General features: G+C 33.7%; 1 protein-coding gene across 10 annotated transcripts in view; it reads left to right on the top strand.

The window, feature by feature from the left end:
• LOC102951328 (WD repeat containing planar cell polarity effector) overlaps positions 1 to 19790 on the top strand; it is a 619322-nt gene extending 599532 nt beyond the window's left edge. For 9 of the 10 annotated variants that reach the window (XM_042981516.1, XM_042981515.1, XM_042981518.1 and 6 more), the window contains 2 exons: positions 11685 to 11713; positions 19541 to 19790. In XM_042981516.1, coding sequence (XP_042837450.1) covers positions 11685 to 11713; positions 19541 to 19591 — 80 coding nt within the window. In that variant the 3' untranslated portion in view covers positions 19592 to 19790. Of the gene's footprint in view, positions 1 to 11684; positions 11714 to 18555; positions 18740 to 19540 lie in introns of those variants that run through there. The other variant, XM_042981522.1, reaches the window with a different exon arrangement.
• Positions 19791 to 22019: the final 2229 nt, after the last annotated feature.

Here is a 22019-nt window from a genome sequence, read left to right as displayed (position 1 = left end):
AAACTAAAAAACTTCTTTACAAAAACGAAGCCCTCAACAAAATAAAAAGGCAACCCACAGAATGGGAGAAAATATTTACAGGCCAAATATTAAATAAGGGTAAGTTAATACCCAAAATTTATAAATAATTACAACTCTCGGTATACAGAGGAATATTATTCAGCCTTAAAAAAGGAAATCCTGCCATTTGCCACAACATGGATGCGCCTAAAGGACATGATGCAAAGTAAACTAAGCCAGACACAGACAAATCTTGGGGCTCCTGGGTGGCTCAGTTGGTTAACTTCAGCTTCAACTTTAACTTCAGCTCAGGTCATGATTTCATGGTTTATGAGTTCAAGGTCTATGCTGGGCTCTGCACCAACGATACGGAGTCCGCTTGGGATTCTCTCTCTCTCCCTTTCTCTCCGCCCCTCCTCTACTTGTGCTTTCTCTCTCAAAATAAAATTTAAAAACTTAAAAAAAAAAAAGCAAGACATGATCTCAATTATATGTGGAGTCCAAAATAGTCAAATACATAGAAGCAGAGAGTAGAATGGTGGTTGCCAGGGGCTGTGGAGAGGAGGAAATGGGAATCTGTTGGTCAAAGAGTACAAAATTTAATTTATGCAAAACGTTCTGGAGATCTACTGTATGTGACCTGTAATGTTTAATACCGTATTTTAAAATTTTCTGAGAGAGTAGGTATTATGATAAGTGCTCTTACCACAAAGGAAAAAAGGAAAAACAACAAAGGGGGTATGGGAGGAAACTTTTGGAAGTGATAGATAAGTTTAGGGCAATTATAGTAATGAGGGTTTCACAGGTGTATACGTATCTCCAAACCCATCAAGTTGTATACGTTTAAACATCTACAGCTTTTTGTATCACTGTGGTTAATATAGTTTCCTTCATGGTATTAAAAAATGTAATTGAAGGGGCACCTAGGTGGTTCAGTCATTTAAGCATCTGACTTTGGCTCGGGTCATGATCTCATGGTTCCTGGGTTCAAGGCCAGCGTCAGGCTCTGTGCTAACAGCTCAGAGCCTGGAGCCTGCTTTAGATTCTGTCTCCCTCTCTCTCTGCCCCTCCCCTGCTTGCACGCTTTCTCTCTCTCAAAAATGAACAAACATTAAAAAAATAAAAAAAGAGAAATGTAATTGAAGAACTTGAGTTATTTTGGAACAACCAATATCTGGATGTGGGATTCTGTCATTTTGACAGTGACAGTCATTGTACTTGCCTCGTTCCAGGTTGCCTATATCTCCTGGAAATGAACTGTGCACTTGTTTGGCATTCCAGTTTTTGCAGCTGCCACCTAGGGGGATACCCTTTGATCACCTAGCTCTGGTGGCCAGCAAGGCTTACATTCAAAAGGACTGTAATAAATGGAGAAAGAGTTCTTAACCAGCTACCCTAGGGCACAGCAGAAAGGCAGCAGACTGAAATGCCTGGTCTTTCTGTGAAAGAGGCGTATAAGATACCTTCTTGGCTGCACCCTGAGGGACAGGATTCTAATTTAATACACATCTAAGAGCCAACTGTAATCCTCTCCAGAGATCTCAGAGGGTGGGAACTATCTTCCTGCTCTCCCTCTGCCCTACTCCAGGTCACTGGTGTTTCTGAGAAAGGAGCTTGTATACTTGGTTGGTGCTTCAACTTTTGTCTGCTGCCGAGAGGACAAGTTCCTTGATATCCTAACTCTTGGTGACCGGTGGGACCTGCATTCACAGGCTACCATTTCAGAGGGAATGGCAAAAACACTCCCAGTCTTCCCATGAAAGAGTCATGTCTGCATACTTTAAAAGCTACTGCCTGAGGGTTTGTTTCCAATCAGTCTGAATCTATGAGCCAACCAAGATCTTCCCCTTTTGGACTCTGACAGGTCTTGGCAAACCCGCAACTATTGACAGCCACTAAGAATAAAGTAGGCTGCTTGGAGAAGCACAAGGGTTTGAGAGACTTGGGTTGAAAGATGAAAATCATTCCTATGAGGTACTGCTTCAAAACAGGGAATGGCAGCTGTTTTATCTAATGCATAGAAACTAAAACAGAGAGTCAAGAAAATGAAGAAAGAGGAATAGGTTCCGTATGAAAGCAAGATGAAACCTCAGAAAAACATTTTCATGAAACAAGTAAGTGATTTACCTGATTAAAAGTTCAAAATGACAGTCATAAAGATGCTTACCAATCTTGCCAGAAAAATGTATGAACAAAGTTTATGAACAAATTTTAACAAAGAGAAAATATAGGTTGCCAGAAAAATGTATGAACAAAGTTTATGAACAAATTTTAACAAAGAGAAAATATAGGAAAGTGTCAAATAAAAGTCACAGAGCTGATAGATACAATAACAGAATTGAAAAATACAACACAGAGATTCAACATCAAAGCAGATGAATGAGAAGAAAGTAGCAGTGAATTCAAGGACAGGTCAGCAGAACTCATCTAAATAGCAGCAGGAAGAAAAAAAAGTGCAGATAATTTAAGGGGTTTATGAGAGAGCATCAAGTGGACCAACATTCATATTATAGGAGTTCCAGAATGAGAAGAGACAGAGAAGGGGTAGAGAACTTAAAGACATAATAGCTAAAAACTTCCCTACTCTTGGAGAGCCACTCTAAAACACATTATAATTGTCTAAAGTTAAAGATAAGGAGGGAATCTTTTTTTTTTTTTTTTGGTAATTGGTCCAGCCTCGCATCTGTGTGTTTTTTTTTTTAATTCCAGTAAGTTAATGTTCAGTGTTATATTCATTTCAGGTGTGCAATATAGTGATTCAACAATTCTGTATATTTGTCAGTACTCATCAAGATAAGTGTATTCTTAATTCCCTTCACCTATTTCACCCCCGCCCCTACCTACCTCCCCTCTGGTAACCACCAGTTTGTTCTTCATATTTAAAGTCTGGTTTTTGGTTTGTCTTTTTTTTTTTCCTTTGTTTGTTCATCTGTTTCTTCAATTTCACATGAGTGAAATCATATGGTATTTGTCTTTCTATGACTTATTTCACTTAGCATATACTCCCTAGATCCACCCATGTTGTTGCAAATGGCAAGATTTCATTGTTTTTATGGATGATTAATATTCCATTGTGTGTATATATATATATATATATATATATACACACACATATATACACATATATACATATATATACATATATATACATATATATAAAGAAGTGGTATATATATATATATACCACTTCTTTATCCATTCATCCATAGATAGGACACTTGGGCTGCTTCCATAATTTGGCTATTGTAAATAATGCTATAACAGGGGGTACATCTATCTTTATAAACTAGTGGTTTTTTATTCTTTGGGTAAATACCCAGTAGTGGAATTACTGGATCATATGGTAGTTATGTTTTTAATTTTTTGTTTAATTTTTTTTAAAGTTCATTTATTTTGAGACAGAGAGAAGGTGAGCAGGGGAGGAGCAGAGAGAGAGAAAGAGAAAGAGAGAGAGAGAGAGAATCCCAAGGAGCTCTGCAGGACCAGCACAGAGCCACCTTGGGGCTTGAACTCACTAAACTGTGAGATCAAGACCTGCGCTGAAGTCAACAGTCAGATACTTAACTGACTGAGCCACCCAGGTGCCTCTGTTTTTAATTTTTTTAGGAAACTCCATACTGTTTTCCACAATGGCTGCACTAGTTTGCATTCCCACCAACAGTGCACAAGAGTTCCTTTTTCTCCATATCCTTGCCAACACTTGTTGTTTCTTGTCTTTTTTATTTTAGCCATTTTGACAGGTGTGAGGTAATATCTCATTATGGTTTGATTTGCATTTCCCTGATGATGAATGATGGGGAACATCTTTTCATGTGTCTGTTGGCCATCTGAATGCTTTCTTTGGGGAAATATCTGTTTATGTCGTCTGCCCATTTTTTAAATTGGATTTTTTTTTGGTGTTGAGTTGTATCAGTTCTTTATATATTTTAAATACTAACCCTTTTTCAGATATGTCATTTGCAAATACCTTTTTCCATTCAGTAGGTTGTTTTTTATAGTTTTGTTGATTGTTTCCTTTGCTGTGCAGAAACTTTTTATTTTGATGTAATCCAAATAGTTTATTTTTGCTTTTGTTTCCCTTCCCTCAGGACACATGTCTAGGAAAATGTTGCTATGGCCATTGTCAGAGAAATTATAACCAGTGCTCTCTTCTAGGATTTTTATGGTTTCAGGTCTCACATTTAAGTTCTTAATCTATTTGGGGTTTATTTTTGTGTATGGTGTAAGAAAGTGGTCCAATTCCATTCTTTTCGTATTGCTGTCCAATCTTCCCAGCACCATTTGTTGAGTCTTTTTCCCATTGCATATTCTGCCTCCTTTGTTGAAGATTAATTGAACATGTAATTGTAGGTTTATTTCTGGGTTTTCCATTCTATTCCTTTGATCTATATGTGTCTGTTTTTGTGCCGGTACTATACTGTCTTGATCACTATAGCTTTGTAGTATAATATGAAGTTTCTAATTGTGATGCCTCTAGTTTTGATTTTCTTTTTCAAGACTGCTTTGGCTATGCGGGGTCATTTGTAGTTCCATACAAATTTTAGGATTATTTGTTCCATGAAAAATGCTGCTAGTATTTTGATAGGGATTGTATTAAATCTGTAGATTTCTTTGGGTATTTTAACAATATTTGTTCTTAAAACAAGGAGAGAATCTTAAAAGCATCAAGAGAAAAACAATTAGTTAAATGCAAGTGAAATCCCATAAGAAAATCAAGACTTTTGAGTGGAAACTTGGCAGGCCAGAGGGAGTAGGCACAATATATTCAAAATAATGATAGAAAAAGACTGCCAACAAGACTCTCTAGCAAAGATGTCCTTAAGATTTGGGGTGGGGAGGTGTGTGAATGAGTTTTCCAGACAAGCAAAAGCTTCAGGAGTTTATTACCCCTAGACCTGACTTACAATAAATGTTAAAGGGACTTCCTTAAGCTTAAACATAAGGCACTAATTAACAATAGGAAAACATAGGAAAGTATAAATCTCAGTAGTCAAGGTAAATATAGCAAATATCAGAAATAATCTTATATTGTAAAGGTGGTTGGTTAACTACTTATAAATCTAGTATGATGGTTAAAAGACAAAAGTAGTAAAAATACCTGTAACTACAATAATTTGTAAGTTAATATTGAAAACTAAAAGATTTAAATTGTGACATCAAAACAAAATGTGGAAGAGGGAGAAAAGATGTCAGGTTTAGAATACATCTGAACTTAAGCTATTAACTTAAAATAGACCATCTTTATTTATTTCTATGTGATGTGAGATATATGTAAGCCTCATGGTAACCACAAAGCAAAAACCTATAGATACACAAAAGATAGGAGATCTATAAGCCTATTACTACAGAAAATTATCAAATCACAAAAGAAAAAAGAAAGAAAAATAGAAAGGAATAAAGAAATTTTAAGAACAGCCAGAAAACAATTAACAAAATGCCAATAACTACCTACTCACCAATAAATTGCTTTAAATGAAAATGAGCTAAATTCTCCAATAAAAAGCGAGAGAGTGGGGTAGCTGGATGGCTCAGTCAGCTGAGCATCCAACTCTTGATTTTGGCTTAGGTCACGATATCACAGTTTTGTGGGTTTGAGCCCTGGGCTGGGCTCTGCACTGACAGTGAGGAGCCTACTTGAGATTCTCCCTCTCTCTTTTCCCTCTCCCACTCATGCTCTCTCTGAAAATAAATAAATAAACTTAAAAAAAAAAAAAAAGACACAGACTGGCTGAATGAATGATAATAGAAGATGCATCTATATGCTGCCTACGAGAGACTCACTTCAGATGTAAGGACAGGCAAACTGAAAGCAAAGAGTGGAAAAAATATACTCCATGCAAATGAAAAGCAAAAGAAAGCTGGGGTAGGTATACTTATAGCAGACAAAATACACTTTAAGACAGACTATAATAAGAGACAAACAAGGTCATAAAATGATGATAAAAGGACCAACCAAACAAGAGGATATAACATTTGTAAATATTTATTCACCCAATGAAGAAGCACCTAAATACATAAAGCAAACATTGATCAATGTCAAGGGAGAAACAGACATCAATTAAAAAATAGTAGGGGACTTAAATTCCCCACTTTCATCAATTAGATCATCAAAACAGAAAATCTATTCAAGGGGTACCTGGGTGGCTCAGTTGGTTAAGCATCTAACTCTTGATTTCAGCTCAAGTCATGATCTCATGGTTCATGGAATTGAGCCCTGTGTTGGACTCTGCGCTGACAGTGTGGAACTTTCTTGGGAGTCTCTGTCTCTCCCTCTCTCTCTGCCCCTCCTCGATTCACACACTCATGCTCTCTCTTTCTCAAAGTAAATAAACATTACAAAAAGAAAATATTAAAAACCATTTTACTTAAATGACATGTTAGACTAGGTGGACTTAACACACACAGAACCCTCTATCCAAGCAACAGAATACATAGTCTTCTTAATCTCACATGGAACATTCTCTAGGAAGAATCATATGTTACACCACACAAGTCTTCACAAATTTAAGAGAACTGAATCTTATCAAGCATCTTTTCTCACCACAGTGGTATGAAACTAAAAATCAGTTATAAGAAGGAAAGTGGAAAATTTATAAATATGTGAAGATTGAACAACATTGTACCAAACAGTCCATGCATCAAAGAAGAAACCAAAAGAAAAAGCAAATTCCTTGACAAATTTTAAAATGGAAATACAACATATCAAAACTCATGGGATGCATCAAAAGCAGCTGTAAGAGGGAAGTTAATAATGACAAATGCCTTCACTAAGAAACAAGGGGTCAAATAAACAACCTAACTTTATACTTCAAGAAACTAGAAAAGAAGAACTAAACCCAAAGTTAGCAGAAAGAAATAGCAACAAAAAGAGCAGAAATAAATGAAATGTGACTAAAAAAAAAAAAAAAAAAAAAAAAAGAAGGAAAGAAAGCAGAAATGAAACTGGCTTCCCAGAAATTTTTACAAAGGATAGGAGACTACCATGAACAATTAGAATTCAACAAATTGGAAAATCTGAAGAAATGGATAAAACTCTAGGAGCATACAGCCTATCAACGTGAATCATGAAGATACAGAAAAGTAAATTAAATCTCTAATCAAAAATCTCCCCCAAAAGAAAATTCCAGGACCAGATGGTTTCACTGACGAATTCTACCCATTTAAGTAAGAGTAACAATCCTCTGAAACTCTTCCCAAAAAAAGTAAAGCAGAGATTTTCAAACTCATTTTACAAGGCCAGAATTACCCTAATACCAAAAGTAGCAATGACACCATACAAAAGAAAACAATAGGCTAGTATCTCTGATGAACAGATGCAGAAAACCTCAACAAAATATTAGCAAATTCAACAATAACACTAAAAGGATCATACACCATGATCAAATGCAGTTTATTCCAGGGATGCAAGGACTGGTTCGACATTTGTAAATCTATCAATGTCATACACCACATTAACAAAATGAAGGATAAAAATCCTATGATTTTCTCAATATATACAGAAAAATCATCTGATGGAGTTCAACATCCATTTATGATTTTTAAAAATCTCAAAAAGTGGTTATAGAGGGAACATATCTCAACATAATGAAGGCCATATATGACAAGCCCACAGCTAACATTTTACTCAATGGTGAAAGCTGAAAACTTTTCCTCTGAGATCAAGAACAAGACAAGAATGCCCATTCTTATCATTTTATTCAATGCAGTATTGAAAGTCATAGCCAGAGCACTTAAGGCAAGAAAAAATAATTAACAGCTATCCAAATTGGAAAGGAAGAACTAAAACTTTATTTGCAGATGAATGGTTATAGAAAACCCAGATTCCATCAAAAAGCTGCTAGAATAAACAAATTCAGTAAAGTTGCAGGTTAAAAAAATCAACATACAAAAATCTGTTGTGTTTCTATGTAATAATATTGAACTGTCATAAAAAGACATAAAACAATCTGGTTTACAACTACATCAAAAAGTATGAAATACCTAGGAATAAATTTAACCAAGGAAGTGAGAAACATGCCCAGTGAAAACCATAAGAAATTGATGAAAGATTGAAGATGTCACAAATAAATTGAAAGAGAAACCATGATCAGATGGGAAGAATATTGTTAAAATGTCCATACTACCTAAAGGAATCTACTGATTTAATGCAATTCCTTTCAAAATTCTAATGGATCTTTCCACAAAAAAAGAATAAACAATCCTAAAATTTGTATGGAAGTACATAAGATCCCAATAGCCAAAGCAATTTTGAGAAAGAAGAATCAAGTGGGACTTGAAATCACACGTCCTGATTTCAAACTATATTACAAAGCCACAGTAATCATACAGTATGATACTGGCATAAAAAAATAAGACACATAGATCAATGGAAAAGAACTGAGAGCCCAGAATTAAACCCAAGCATATAGGGCTAATTAATTTACAATACAAGAGATAAGAATGTACAAAAGGGAAAAGATAATCTTTTCAATAAATGGTACTGGAAAAACTGTTACAGCTACATACAAAAGAATGAAACCATACCACTACCCTACATGCACAAAATAGCCTAAAATGGATTAAAGACTTGAATATGAAACCCAAAATAGGAAAACTCCTTAAGAAAATATAGGCAGTAAGAGCCTTGATTTTAATCTTGGAGACAATTTTTTGGATCTGACACTAAAAGGAAAGGCAACAAAAACAAAAATGAACAAGTGGGACTAACATCCAACTGAAAAGTTTTGCACAGCAAAGGACCATCAACAAAATGAAAGAAAACCTACTGAATAGGAGAAAATATTTGCAAATCATATATCTGATAAGGGGTTAATATCCAAAATATATAAAGACCTGACAACTCAACAGCAAACAAAGAATCCACTTAAAAAATGGGCACAGGATCTGAGGTGGTGATCCCAGGGTCATGAGATCAAGCCTTGCATCATGCTTCACACTGAGTGTGGAGACAGCTTGAGATTCTCTCCCCCTCTTTCACTGCCCCTCCAGAGTTCTCATGTGCATGCTCTCTTTCTCTCTCTCAAAAAAAACAAAAACCGGGGGTGGGGGGCAAAGGATCTAAATAGACATTTTTCTAAAGATGACATATGGATATCCAATAGGTACATGAAAAGGTGCTCAACATCAGTAATCATCAAAGAAATACAAATCAAAACCTCAGTGAGGTATCTCCTCACCCCTGTGAGAATGGTTATTAGCAAAAAGAAATAACAAGAGTTGGCAAGGATGTGGAGAAAAGGGAACCCTTGTACACTGTTGGTAGGAATGTACACTATAGAAAACAATATGGAGATTCTTCAAAAAAAATAATAAAATAAAATAGAACTACCATTTGATCAAGCAATTCAACTTCTTTGTATTTGTCCAAAGCAAACAAAAATACTAACTTACAACAGTATCTACATTCTCATGTTCATTAGTATTATTCACAATAGCCAAGTCATGGAAACAACCTTTCAGTGTCCATCAGTGATTGAATATGATATAAATACACAATGGGATACTTTTCATCCATAAAAGTCAAGGAAAGCCTGTTTTTTCTGACAACATGGATGGACCTTGAGGGCATTATACTAAGTGAAATAAGTCAGACAGAGAAAGACAGATATCATATGATCTCACTCATGTGTGGAATCTTAAAAAACAAATACAAAAAACAACCCAACTCCGATATACAGAAAAGAGTTTGGTGTTTACCAGAGATGGGGGTGGTGGGAAAAATGAGTAAAGGTTATCAAAAGGTAGAAACTTTCATATATAAAATAAGTCATGGGTATATAATGTACAGCATAATGACTATAATCAATAATACTGTATCAGGGGCACCTCAGCATCCCGTTGACTGAGCATCCCACTCTTGGTTTCAGCTTATTTTGGGTCATGATCCCAGGATCATGGCGTCAGGCTCTGTGCTAGGTGTGGAGCCTGCTTGGGATTCTCTCTCTCTCCATTTGCCCCTCTCCCCTGCTCATGCACGCTCTCTAAAATAAAATTTTAAAAACTAATAATAATGCTGTATTATATTTCTGAAGGGTGATTAGAGAATAAATATTAAAATTTTTCATCACAAGAAAAAATTCTAATGGCTATAGATGTTAACTAAGCATACTGTGGTGATCATTTCACAATAAATCAAATCATGTTGTATACCTAAAACTAACATAGTGTTATATGTCAATTATATCAACTTTTTAAGTGTAATATCAAAATTTTAAAAATAAAAATTCAAATTTTATTAAACATACATAGAATTATCCTGTCAAACTGCCATAAATGTTTACAATTGCTTCTTTTTTCCAAGCACAAATAATAAACAGTTAACAGACCAGCAAAAAATAGTTTGATGATCAGCTATTAGTCTTCATCCTATACTTTGAGTACCACTGTTCAAAGAGTAACTCGCCATTAAATTTAGGGAGAAAGCTCATATCATAAATTTGTGATGAAATAACACAAACACTGGATGTGTTTAAGTCAGAAAGATCTAAAGTGTTTTGCAATTTTTGAACTATATAGCTAAGCAAAACATCCCATTCTGTACAAAAATATCCCAAAATAGCAAGTAATTTTGAGTTAGTGACAGACAAGTAACATGTATTTTTATAGAAATATAATCATCGGGGAGCCTTGGTGGCTCAGTGGGTTAAGCGTCTGACTCTTGATTTTGGCTCAGGTAAGCCCCGAGTCAGGCTCTATGCTGACAGCACTGGCCTGCTCAGGATTCTCTCTCTCTCCCTCCCACACTCATGCTCGCTCTCTCTCTCTCTCTCTCTCTCAAAAATGAATAAATTTTTTTTAAAAAAAGGAAATATAATCATTATCAAGGCATTTCTTGTTGCCAGGACTACAAGGAGAAATAAGATGCTGCTGATAAGCTTTTAAAAACATAATATACTTGGGAAGCCAGTCTAAATAAATAAAGGAAATAAATAATAATATGTTAACATAAGCATAGTGCCAAATGAGTGGTATACATGCACTAAGGGCTAGTACAGAAACATAACTGGTACCTATAAACACCCACCAATTATACACAATTACTTGTTTCAAGGATGAGAATATATAAATTAATGTCTATCTAATACCATGAATAATGGGAAATTAGACTGTAGCACTATGACATGTGTTTTCTTTCAGTCTAGTGGCATATAAATTTAAGTAAGGATGTCTCTTTTAAAAGCATCATTTAGATATACTAAGCCAGGACCTAGCAGGTATATCACTGCTATGAGAGCAAATAACCCATAAGCAAATACAGTATTCTTTTCCCTTGAGGGGAAAAAAAGGGGGGGCTTATAAAACTCAACTGAGTTTTCTAGGTAACCACCACTAATCAACTAGAATTGGCACTTAGATGAAACTTACTTGCCAATCAAGTTTTAAGGTATCATTTTAAGAACAGAGGGAACAATGTAGATATAGTCTACTCATTTGATTTCAGTGCAGCTCTTAGCCCCAAAGGTATGTATGAGAATCACTGGTAGTTTCATACTATTTTGAGGTTTGGCTATTGCTGTCTCTTGAGTTTTCAGTATTTCAATTTGTTTAAATTAGGATTTAAAATAGTCCTAATTAAAATATTTCTCTTGCTACTAAGGATATATTAAAAAGTTCTGTTAACAATTTTCAGTAAGGCTCTTTATTAGATGTCAAATAATTAATGTTGCAATATTTTATTTTTAAAGGAGAAAGGAGAGAAGACTACATAGAACAGGTAAAATGCTTTCTCTTACTGTTTATCATTAGAAAATTAAATTCCAAGAGAAAATCATACTATATGTGATTATTTTGAACTCAGAAAAAGATGCCCACTGGTATATATTAATGGGAAAATATTTTTCTAGAGAACTATTCAGTTTTGTAGTATTTCAGGGCTGTAATTATTATTAAAATAGTTATTTTTGAAAAATAAAATTATGCATAATGGAACATGTACAATGAAATTATATACATGGAATTTGCTTCAAAATAATCCAGTGGGAAGAAAGTAGGAGGTATATACATGAACTGAACCCACCATGAGTTGATAATTGATGCAGGTGGGTGATGAGTAAAATAGCAGTTTACATATATTATTCTCTCTACTCTGGTTTGTTTGAAACTATCCAAAATTAAAAGTTAAAAATAAAAGAAAGGTTTATAATAATGACAAGGTTATCAAATTCATTTTTATTATATTTATGTATAATTTTCATAAGTAATGCATGTTGGGTCTCTCTCCATATTCTGCCATTAAAATATCTAAATTCATTTTGAGGAAATATCAATGGTTTATTATACCAATTTCAAAAAGGTTAGGTCTAAATCAGAGAAAGTCTCATAATTTTATTAAAAAGTTCTCAGCAGATTGCCATAGTAACTGATTATGAGACTTGAGTCTGAATAATCGTTCTACAATTACTAGCATTATACTTTGGAAAATCATTTCATCTATGGATGCCTCAACTTCTTCATCTATAGAACAGATAATTCCACATACCCCACGGGATTTTTATGAAGGAGTATTGTGACTATGTATGTGGTAGGACTTTGTTAATTATATGGAACTATACTAATGATAGTAATTATTAAACCATTGTTTCAATCTACTTCTTTATAGATATATTTATAATGAAAATAATTTTAGTTCTTGATTTGCTTAGAGAAAAATATTCCATGTTACAGTTGAATACACATTCATATAATCTACTCTTAATTTGCTAAAGCTTAAAGAAACCTAACTATAAGTTTTGTATATTTTTAAATAGATTATTTTTAAGAACACTTGTTAAAGAAAAAAAAAAACTGCATCCCGTCAAAACTTTATACACATCCACTTGAATACATAAGTGCACAGGACATCCAATCAAGAAACTGATTTCCCAAGGACTTTTCTGTAAGGGTTGTTACACAGAATGAGAGGACTATCAGTTTGTGTACTGAAGTATAGAATGGTTATCATAACTTAATTATTAGGCCACAAGTCTTTAAATTCAGATATTAATACAATTTAAGTTCAGATTAGCACCAGTCATATACACGTCATGTTCAACCTTCTAGTTTCTTGTTTAGAAACTTGTTTAGGAAGATACAGATAAAATTCAGATTATAAGAGCCTATCATTATTGCTTACAAAGGTATTTCTCATTCAAAATTTCCATATACTGCATTTTAAATTAGGATTTTATGTGTTTCTTTGTATAATTTTCTTTTAGTAATTTTTTTCAGCATATTTCTCTATCACCTATTTATTTAAGTTTAACCAATTGGATATATTCAACAAGAACTAAGTTTTTAACAATAAAACCACAAAAAAAAAGAAAGCAAAAAATAAATAAAATAAATAAAATAATGCTAGTATTTCTCAACTGCTTCTTATATTACTGGCTCTGGTCTCAATGCTTTAAATATTTTAATTCAGTTAATTCTCACAAGTCTATGAGTTAAAAATTACTATTAGTGCCATTTTATAGACAAGGAAACAGACACAGATATTAAGTAACTTCCCCACAGTTTATAAAGTATACTGCTGGAATTCTAACCCAAACAATCCTCTTCTAGAACAGAGTTTCTTGAACTCAGAGGTACTGACATTTGGGGCCAGATAATTCTTTGTTTTGGAGAGCTGTGCTGTGCACTTCAATTCTAAGAGAACTCTTTGGGTAGAATCTGCTGGGTGATATATAGAGAACTCCAGGTGCAAAGTTCTCTGATGCTTTGAATTAGCTGACTGTCAAAACATTTGTTACTAGAGTAGCTACATTTTTCTCAAATAGTATACATTACTGCCTGCTTATGGACCTCTCAAGAAAAAGTTTGTTCTTCAGATCCCTGTTTACCTTCTCTTTTGTGAAAAATATGAAACGGGAATTACGTTCCATGTCTTAACTTGATGTAACTACCATCTGAAGAACGATTTATGTTAGTCTTTCTAAAACAAATAAAAAAACAACACTCTGACAGTTTTTCCCTGCAATAGGAAGGCAATTCCACAAATGCTTAACTCCTTCTCACTTTTAAAATTTATAGACAGTCTTCAGAGTTACCCTACTAATCTCAGATGTCCTGAAATTTGGGAGATGTTCTCTAATAGATGTGGTACACTCTAAGAAGATTTTTACCCACTTTCTCCAGAACTATTTTGAAATACGCATTTAAACAGATCTTAACTGAGCTACAGTTAACAGTCAATCACAGCAAAGAAAAAACAAATTAGGAAAGTCATGAGTGATTAAAATGGCAAATTTTATGTTATGTATATTTCACCTCACAATTAAAAAGAAATAAAACTACTAGAAGTCTGGCTGGCTCTTGGGAAGATTTTGGGAAGGATTTGTACTGGCAAATGCTGAGGAAAAGAATTTGATTTCTCCATTAAACTTTAATCAATTTGGAAGAGGATAACTTGGGCTTGCATGTCGGAATACATTTCTAGGTATGGAGCATACCTCTTGTTTCCCACTGACTTCAGTCATAAATAGGTAATAAATTGTACAGTCATATAGCTATATTGTTTTACCTGTACTACTCACTGGCATACTGTCTGGAAAAAATCTTAGACTTGGAAATGCCAGAAACTCATTTTTTTAATGTGGAATTACAACAGATATACCAATCTGCTGTTTATATTGCTCTTTTTGTGTTATTCTATCATCCAACAAGGTGGATTCCAACCAGAAAGAGCAGTATGAATAGAAGAAAGTATATTTGTGTGTCTATGTTGTCAATATGTAAATGTTAGGGATATATGTATACACACATATATTATATTTACATATACATTTATATGTAATATAAACCTAAATACCTACATATATTCATATACTTACATATAAATTTATATGTAATATATATTTTTACATATAAAACATATACATACATATATACACATATATTTACATGTATTTGGAAATATATTTACATACTGACAATTATCCATGTTAACAAGGAGCACGTTATATAACTGAAGTTTAAGTAATTTGTACAAGTGTGATAAAAGCAATTTTTGGTTGTCACTTCTATCATAAAGCTTTTTTTTTTTAAGTTTATTTATTTTGGGGACAGAGAGAGACGGAGCATGAATGGGGGAGGGTCAGAGAGAGAAGGAGACACAGAATCCGAAACAGGCTCTAGGCTCCAAGCTGTCAGCACAGAGCCCGACATGGGGCTCGAACTCACGGACCGCGAGATCATGACCTGAGCCAAAGTCGGACGCTCAACCGACTGAGCCACCCAGGGACCCCTCATAAAGCTTATTAATCTACTTGATGGATAACAACATCTTCATATATTTGTTAAGATGGGAAAGGTGCTAAACTCGTCTCATACTTATTTCTGTCCTCCAAAGGATAATTTTTGAAAAATATTTTTAAATATATAAACTTATTACCCAAAGAGGAGAGTTAGATAAACCATTAGGTAGAAAACAAAAGGGTCAGCACAGCCATAAAAAGTAGTCATTCTTCATAGAAGGAACCAATTTATCTTAGTATTTCTGACCTGTCTACTTTCTGAAAGATTTGGAGCTGAGTTCACAAAATTATTTTATATGCAATATCAAAAATGAAATTAGACAAAGCAAATATCAATTAAAATTTGCAGAGTAAGAGATGTTGCTGAATATCTGGGCTGTTACATACAACTAAAAAGGAGTTTGGCTCTCAATTTGGGGAGGCTAAGGTAAAAAGGGGAAATAGGTTTACTTTACTTGGGGAGGCATCATGGTATAATAGAAAGAATGTAGGATTTATAGGCAAACTATGTCAGTTCCACTTTTGTTCCACTACTTCCTCACTGCTACAGCCTATTTATACCTATTTCTTAAACTGTAAAATTGGAACAGTTATATTTAACAACATCATAGGACTGCTATGTCAAATTAGGTAATGTGAAAGCATTTTGTAATTCCAAAATACCATTCATTATTATTGTCTTTACTGACTTAATTGTTTAAAGTATGCAAACAGTAAATGCAACTAAATTTAAACGTTTTTCTAGCACTGGATTCATACTCAAGAATGCCTGGAGACCCCTGAGCCTGCTTGGGATTCTCTCTCTCCCTCTCTCTGCCCCTCCCCTGCCCTCTCTCTCTTGTAAACAAACAAAGAAAGCAAGCTTGTGTTAGAAACTAAACATTCCTCAAGTAGAGTTCTGAAAAAGAAATCCTATTCACAAAGAAGTTTTCATTAGAAATCTTCTATGAAAGCTGGAATTATACTGAATCACAACTCAGTGAAGGCTATTCTGTGGAAAAGTGAGAGGACATGTTCCTAGCACCTTCCTTTCTGATGGCTGACTTAACACAGAGAAGGCTAGACAATGAGATAGTTAGCTTATCTATTAACCTCTCTCACACATGTACCAGAAACCTCAAGCCAACCTTTGGCAACTGCTAGATTGTAGTCAACTTAAGATTTCATTTTCTAGAAAGAATATCAAGCAACAAAACTCTGGAATGCTGATTAAAAATAAATCCGTGTATGATACCAAATATGCAATAAGCAGAGTTAACAGTCTATAGTGAAACCGGAGTAACTGGACCACTTGCTCAAGAAAGCATCTCCTGTCACACAGGGGTGGGCTACTGGCATGCCTATAGAAAAAAGCCTTAAATGACAGAGTAAGGCAATCTTAAGAGTTCATCATAAAGTAGCCTGTGGAACACATGTTCCTTGTTACTACATAAAAAAAGCTGTAGTGGAAAAAGCACCTCAGAGAAATAAAAACGAAATTCTAATCCCAGGTCTGCCACTAAATGAGTAATTATGGATAAAACACTTAACCCACGTAAGCCTTGGTCTCCTCATCTGTAAAATGAAAGGACCGCCAATTAGGAAACTTTCTTCTCTCTCTAAAATGGAACACTTCTGGGATTTAACTATTGTTGAAACAAACAAGAAACATGAGACCATTAGGGGAAACCTAATGTAAAATAATGAGATGCTCACTTAGTATTATATAGATATATAGATATAGATATAGATATAGATATAGATATAGATATAGATATCTGTATTAATTGAGGAAGAAGTCAAAATCCAGTTTGCAACAAAGCAAAGCATAACTTGTCTACAGAATTTGATTATCAAAGTCTATGTACATTTAAAAGAAAGTGACCTGGTATCACCCAACATTAGGTAACAGTAATAGGGTGTGGTTTAGAAAATGCACCAGCCCGTATGTTGAAATCAAATGAGGGTCTGGGAAAACCCTTTTGTTGCTGTAAATTATTACAAGAATTAACATGTAGCCATTCAGTCAAGGGTGAGCACAGTTTCAGCACTTAATAAAATGAAGATTAGCCTCCATCAAAACCACAACTTTCTATTACCAAACAAAATCACCTCCTCCCAAACTAGGAAATAAAGAAAGCTAAACTACCAATTCTAGTATTTATCCAGAGGCCTAAAATTTCATAAGCTTTGGCCCAATAATTCTATCTCTGCAACTCCATACCAAAGAAATAATCCTAAACACAGAAATAAAACTCATGCCTAGTAATATCTTTTAAAAATTTTCTATCACTGAGTTACTTACTAAAAAAAAAGAGGAAACTGGTAACAACACAGATTTTAACCAAAAAAAAAAAAAAAAAAAAAGGAATAGTTGAGTAAAGCTACAGTATTTAATGGAATAAAATTAAGCCGTTAAAAACAAAGGCTGGAAGCAATGAAAAGTGTTCAAACTGAGGCAAAACCCTCCAAAATATATAGAATTGTATGTATGATTTCAGCTGTGTTTAAAAAATATATATATATATATAACGTGGAAAAAAAGAGACTGGAAGCAAATACATGTTAAACCACAGTTTTAATTGACTAGTGGGACTATGGGTAATTGTTTATACTTTTCTGTGTTCCAAATTCTATTTAATGAATTGACTTTATTTCAAATAATAAGTAACTGTGTATACAAAATACATTATTTCATTAATCACCAAAATAGTCCTCCAAGTTGAATAAGGACAAGTCAATGTTATTTAGCATGGAACACATTATGATGGAAATCCTGAAATGCCCTGAAGTAAGTCTTTTACAAATAGGATGAATTTTATGAAGTTGTTTTTTGTTTTTTTTTTTTAAGTCCTGGGAGATTCTTAAGAAGTTAATTCTAAGGTTCCTACTTTTGAGAATTCTTTTTTTTTTTTGAGAATGTAATTCTTAACATAAGACTATATATATATATATATATATATATATATATATATATATATATATATGTTCTTGATATATATATATATGTTCTTGATATATATGTTCTTGATATATATATAGATATATATATATCAGTATATATAGATATATATATATATATCAAGAATATGGTTGAACCAGATGATACATCGAGTATACAAAATCTGGCCTTTGGTAACAGTTATAACCGGATATTAGAGAAATAATTTACCTAGGATTTCTGCCAGTTAGTCAACAAGACCAAAAACTAAAGCCAAGTTTCTTGATGACCATTCTAGTGGTGGAGAAAACAAACTTTGGGATAGTAGCTTATAAGCCAAGAATTGGAACTTATGCTTTTTAAAAAGCTGGTACTTTCATTTTTTTTTTTTTTTTAAATTGAAAGCTACCTAAGTCTCCTGAACTTGCCAGCACACACACATAAGCCTCCAGGAATGTTAAATTTGTCATTCTTCTTGTTACCTGTTTTTCCAGGTTGGTATTTTTTTTTTTAATTTTGTATTATCAGGATTCATAGGCACATACATACATACATGCTTCCCTTACGTGTCAACCCCACACCTGTTTTCTTCTAGATAGGACAAATTTCTGAAAGGCTTCTCACTAAAAAGAACTTTAAAGATATAAGTAAGGAATAATTTTAAATTCTTAAAGAGTAATGTCTGCAATTATGACATGTTAGCTTAAGTACTAACCACCATCCGTACTCTCTTTACTTTTCCCCTTTACCATTTCAACTTTAAGTAGGTTATTTCCAAATTTCAAAAATGTCCCCACCGTACTGTTTTTCAAATAATGTCATTCACCTTTGGTGTCATGTTTAAACATTCTCCAATTTCAGAATCCTATGATAAAATTTTTTGTTTATCTCTACTTAATGGGGTAGGTGGGAAGGTGAGAAAGAAAGCAAAAAATGGGAAATGGATGAAGTTCTTGTATCTCTTTGCAGCTTCATAAAATTTTATGAAGGGCTTAGAAACACCAAAATTAAGAAATAGACTTGGGGAACAGATAGTATTATAAAATCAAAAAGGTAGAATAAAAAAATGAGGATTCATAATTTGCAACTTTTTATTGCAGGAGCCTTTACATGCTTCCAAATTTCAGCTAACATTTTTCCTTCTTTACCTTTTTATGCTTTGTATATTATTAATCTTTACTGCCTTTATGAACACCGTATCAAAATTTTAACAGTAGGCTGAATACATGGTTCTCTTATTTACATATATACAGTGCATTTAACTATTTTATTTTGCTTCAATGTTTTCTAATATTTATATTAAAAATATTAAAATATAAATACTAAGTCAATTATTGTTTAATCTCTACCATAAACATGATTTTAATTGTTTTTATTTGTTTACTTTCAGGAACTTGGAGATGGTGGTTCTCTCAGAATGGTTCACTTTGGTTTGGTATAAACAATGAGAAACTTTTTTACTTAAATAAAACAACACATTTCTCACATCTAAAATCTTTCATGGCCTGATACAGAGTAAAATCTCCCTATACAGATTAAAAAGAGAAAAGACAATATGAATTAGTTAAGTGTTTTAAATTGAGAGTATTCTCAAGTTACATTTTATTAGTTTCAAAACATGTAACTTACCAGCAGTGATCCTAAGTCCTTATTTTCAATAATTTAAAATTTTCGAAGTTTCTTAAATTATATATTATTGGGTATAAAAAGTAAAATATTTAAACTTGGTTCTCCCAAGTATTTTAAACATTTACTCTTGTGAACTTGTTTACATTATTAATTTGCATTATGAATAAGATATTTACTAAGCAAAACTTTCAGCCCAGACCCATTGCTGGGAGGCAGTTTTCTATGGGTCTCTTGAATTATGGCTATGAGGCAAAGAATGCCCCTTGGAGCCAGATACCATCTCCCTCTAGAGCATAGACCAGACATGCTTACTGCCCATTTGAAAAGTTCTGTTTTGGGGGCATCTGGGTGACTTAGTGGGTTGGGCCTCCAACTCTTGATTTCGGCACAGGTCATGATCTCACAATTCATGGGTTTGAGCCCTGCATGGGCCTCTGTTCTGACCGTGCAGAACCTGCTTGGGATTCTTTCTCTCTCCCTCTCTCTCTGTTCCTCACCTGCTCTCTCAAAAATAAATAAATAAGCTTTTTTAAAAAAAAAAGTTTTGTTTTGTTTTTAAAGATTCTATTTTTAAGTAATCTATACCTCTCAATTTGGGGCTCAAAGAAGACCAAGAGTCACATGCTCCACCGACCAAGCCAGGCAGTCTCCCTGACCATGTGAAAGAATTAAAGTTCCCTAAACTCAGAGTTCCTAGCTTTTACACAGCCCACCTAGTGTGCAGGGGTCATCTGACCTTCTTGACATCACCTCATGGGAATGGGCTTAGGAATCAATGCCCTCCCCCTGCCCACCAAAACTTGACACTATAGCTGTTATTACTATGAGTAATAAACTGTCTTTTATTTCTGAGTCTTGAGCCTCATGTCTTCTACCAGCATGCCACTGTTACTTGGTAATTTGTTACAAGTAGGGTAAAAATCTCAAGCCCTTCACAGTTCTTGACACCCATTCATTAGGCAAATAGCATGTATTTTAGAAGAGTAAATGTCTATAATAATCAACATTTTTTTCAAATGTTGTACATGAGGTAAATTATTTATTTCAATCTTAGAAGTTAATTAGATTGAAGGCTTTTACACTTCAGATTTTTCTCCCTACTTCCTATTCATATGCACCTCTACCAGATGGTATGATGAATAAAGGAAGTAAAACTCAAATTAGATTTTTCAGTTTGCTACTCCTCTGGAAAAGGTTTAGTAATACATAGTATATGAGCCATACTAAAAAGAGATGTAGAGTTACCAGCAGATTTTAATTTTACTATTCTGATCTTTACCATAATAATCAAAAGTTAGCTAGTGTTTTTAAAGAAAAAATTATATTGAGAAATATATGGTTTTGTCAAGACTGCAACATTTTCTCCAGATTTTCTAGTAAATAGCCATTAACCGAAAATACAAATCACATTTCCTGATCTACCATATCCTTTTGTTCGTTTCACCACTGTCTCTACAGCGATGTGAGAGACTGGTAGAAGAGTTCAGTATTATTTCTAAGTTCTATGCGAGTAGACATAGTGTATGCTAAATAGATATAGTCTCTGCTAAAACTAAAAAATTTTAATGAGACATTAAGGGGCACCTGGGTGGCTCAGTCAGTCAAGTCAGTTAAGCTTTTTGACTATTCTTCAAAATTCACAGATCTCAAATAATATCCACAATAATGCACAACTATGACATTTTGCCTTTTACTAAAATAAACTGTGTTTGCATACTCCTTTCTAAATGGTTTTGGAAAAGCTTCATTACGCTGTATTTGGCAGTGATTTCTTGGATATGACACCAAAAGTACAGACAACAAAAGTAAAGGTAAACTGAGTGACATCACTATTTAAAACTTTGTGCCTCAAAAGATACCATAGTCAGAACTCCAACAACAAAAAACTAAATAATCCTATTAAAAAATTGGCAAAGAACTTGAATACACAGTTCTCCAAATGTAATATACAAATCACACGAAAAGATACTTATTAACATCATTAATAATTAAGGAAATGCAAATCAAAACCACAATGAGATACTATTTCACCACATTAGAATGGCTAAACTAAAAAAAAAAAGATAAAAGAAAACAAGTGTCAGCAAGGATATAGAAAACTGGAACCCTTGAAAATTCTTGATTATAAGATAAAATGGTGCACCTGCTACGGAAAACATACAGTTCCTCAAAATTAAAAACAAAATCGCCATCCAGCAATTCTACTTCTGAAGTATACCCAAAAGAATATAAAGTAGGAA

Source organism: Panthera tigris, chromosome A3, assembly GCF_018350195.1.
Source record: "Panthera tigris isolate Pti1 chromosome A3, P.tigris_Pti1_mat1.1, whole genome shotgun sequence".
NCBI lineage: Eukaryota > Metazoa > Chordata > Mammalia > Carnivora > Felidae > Panthera > Panthera tigris.
This window is presented reverse-complemented; position numbering and strand designations above follow the sequence as displayed.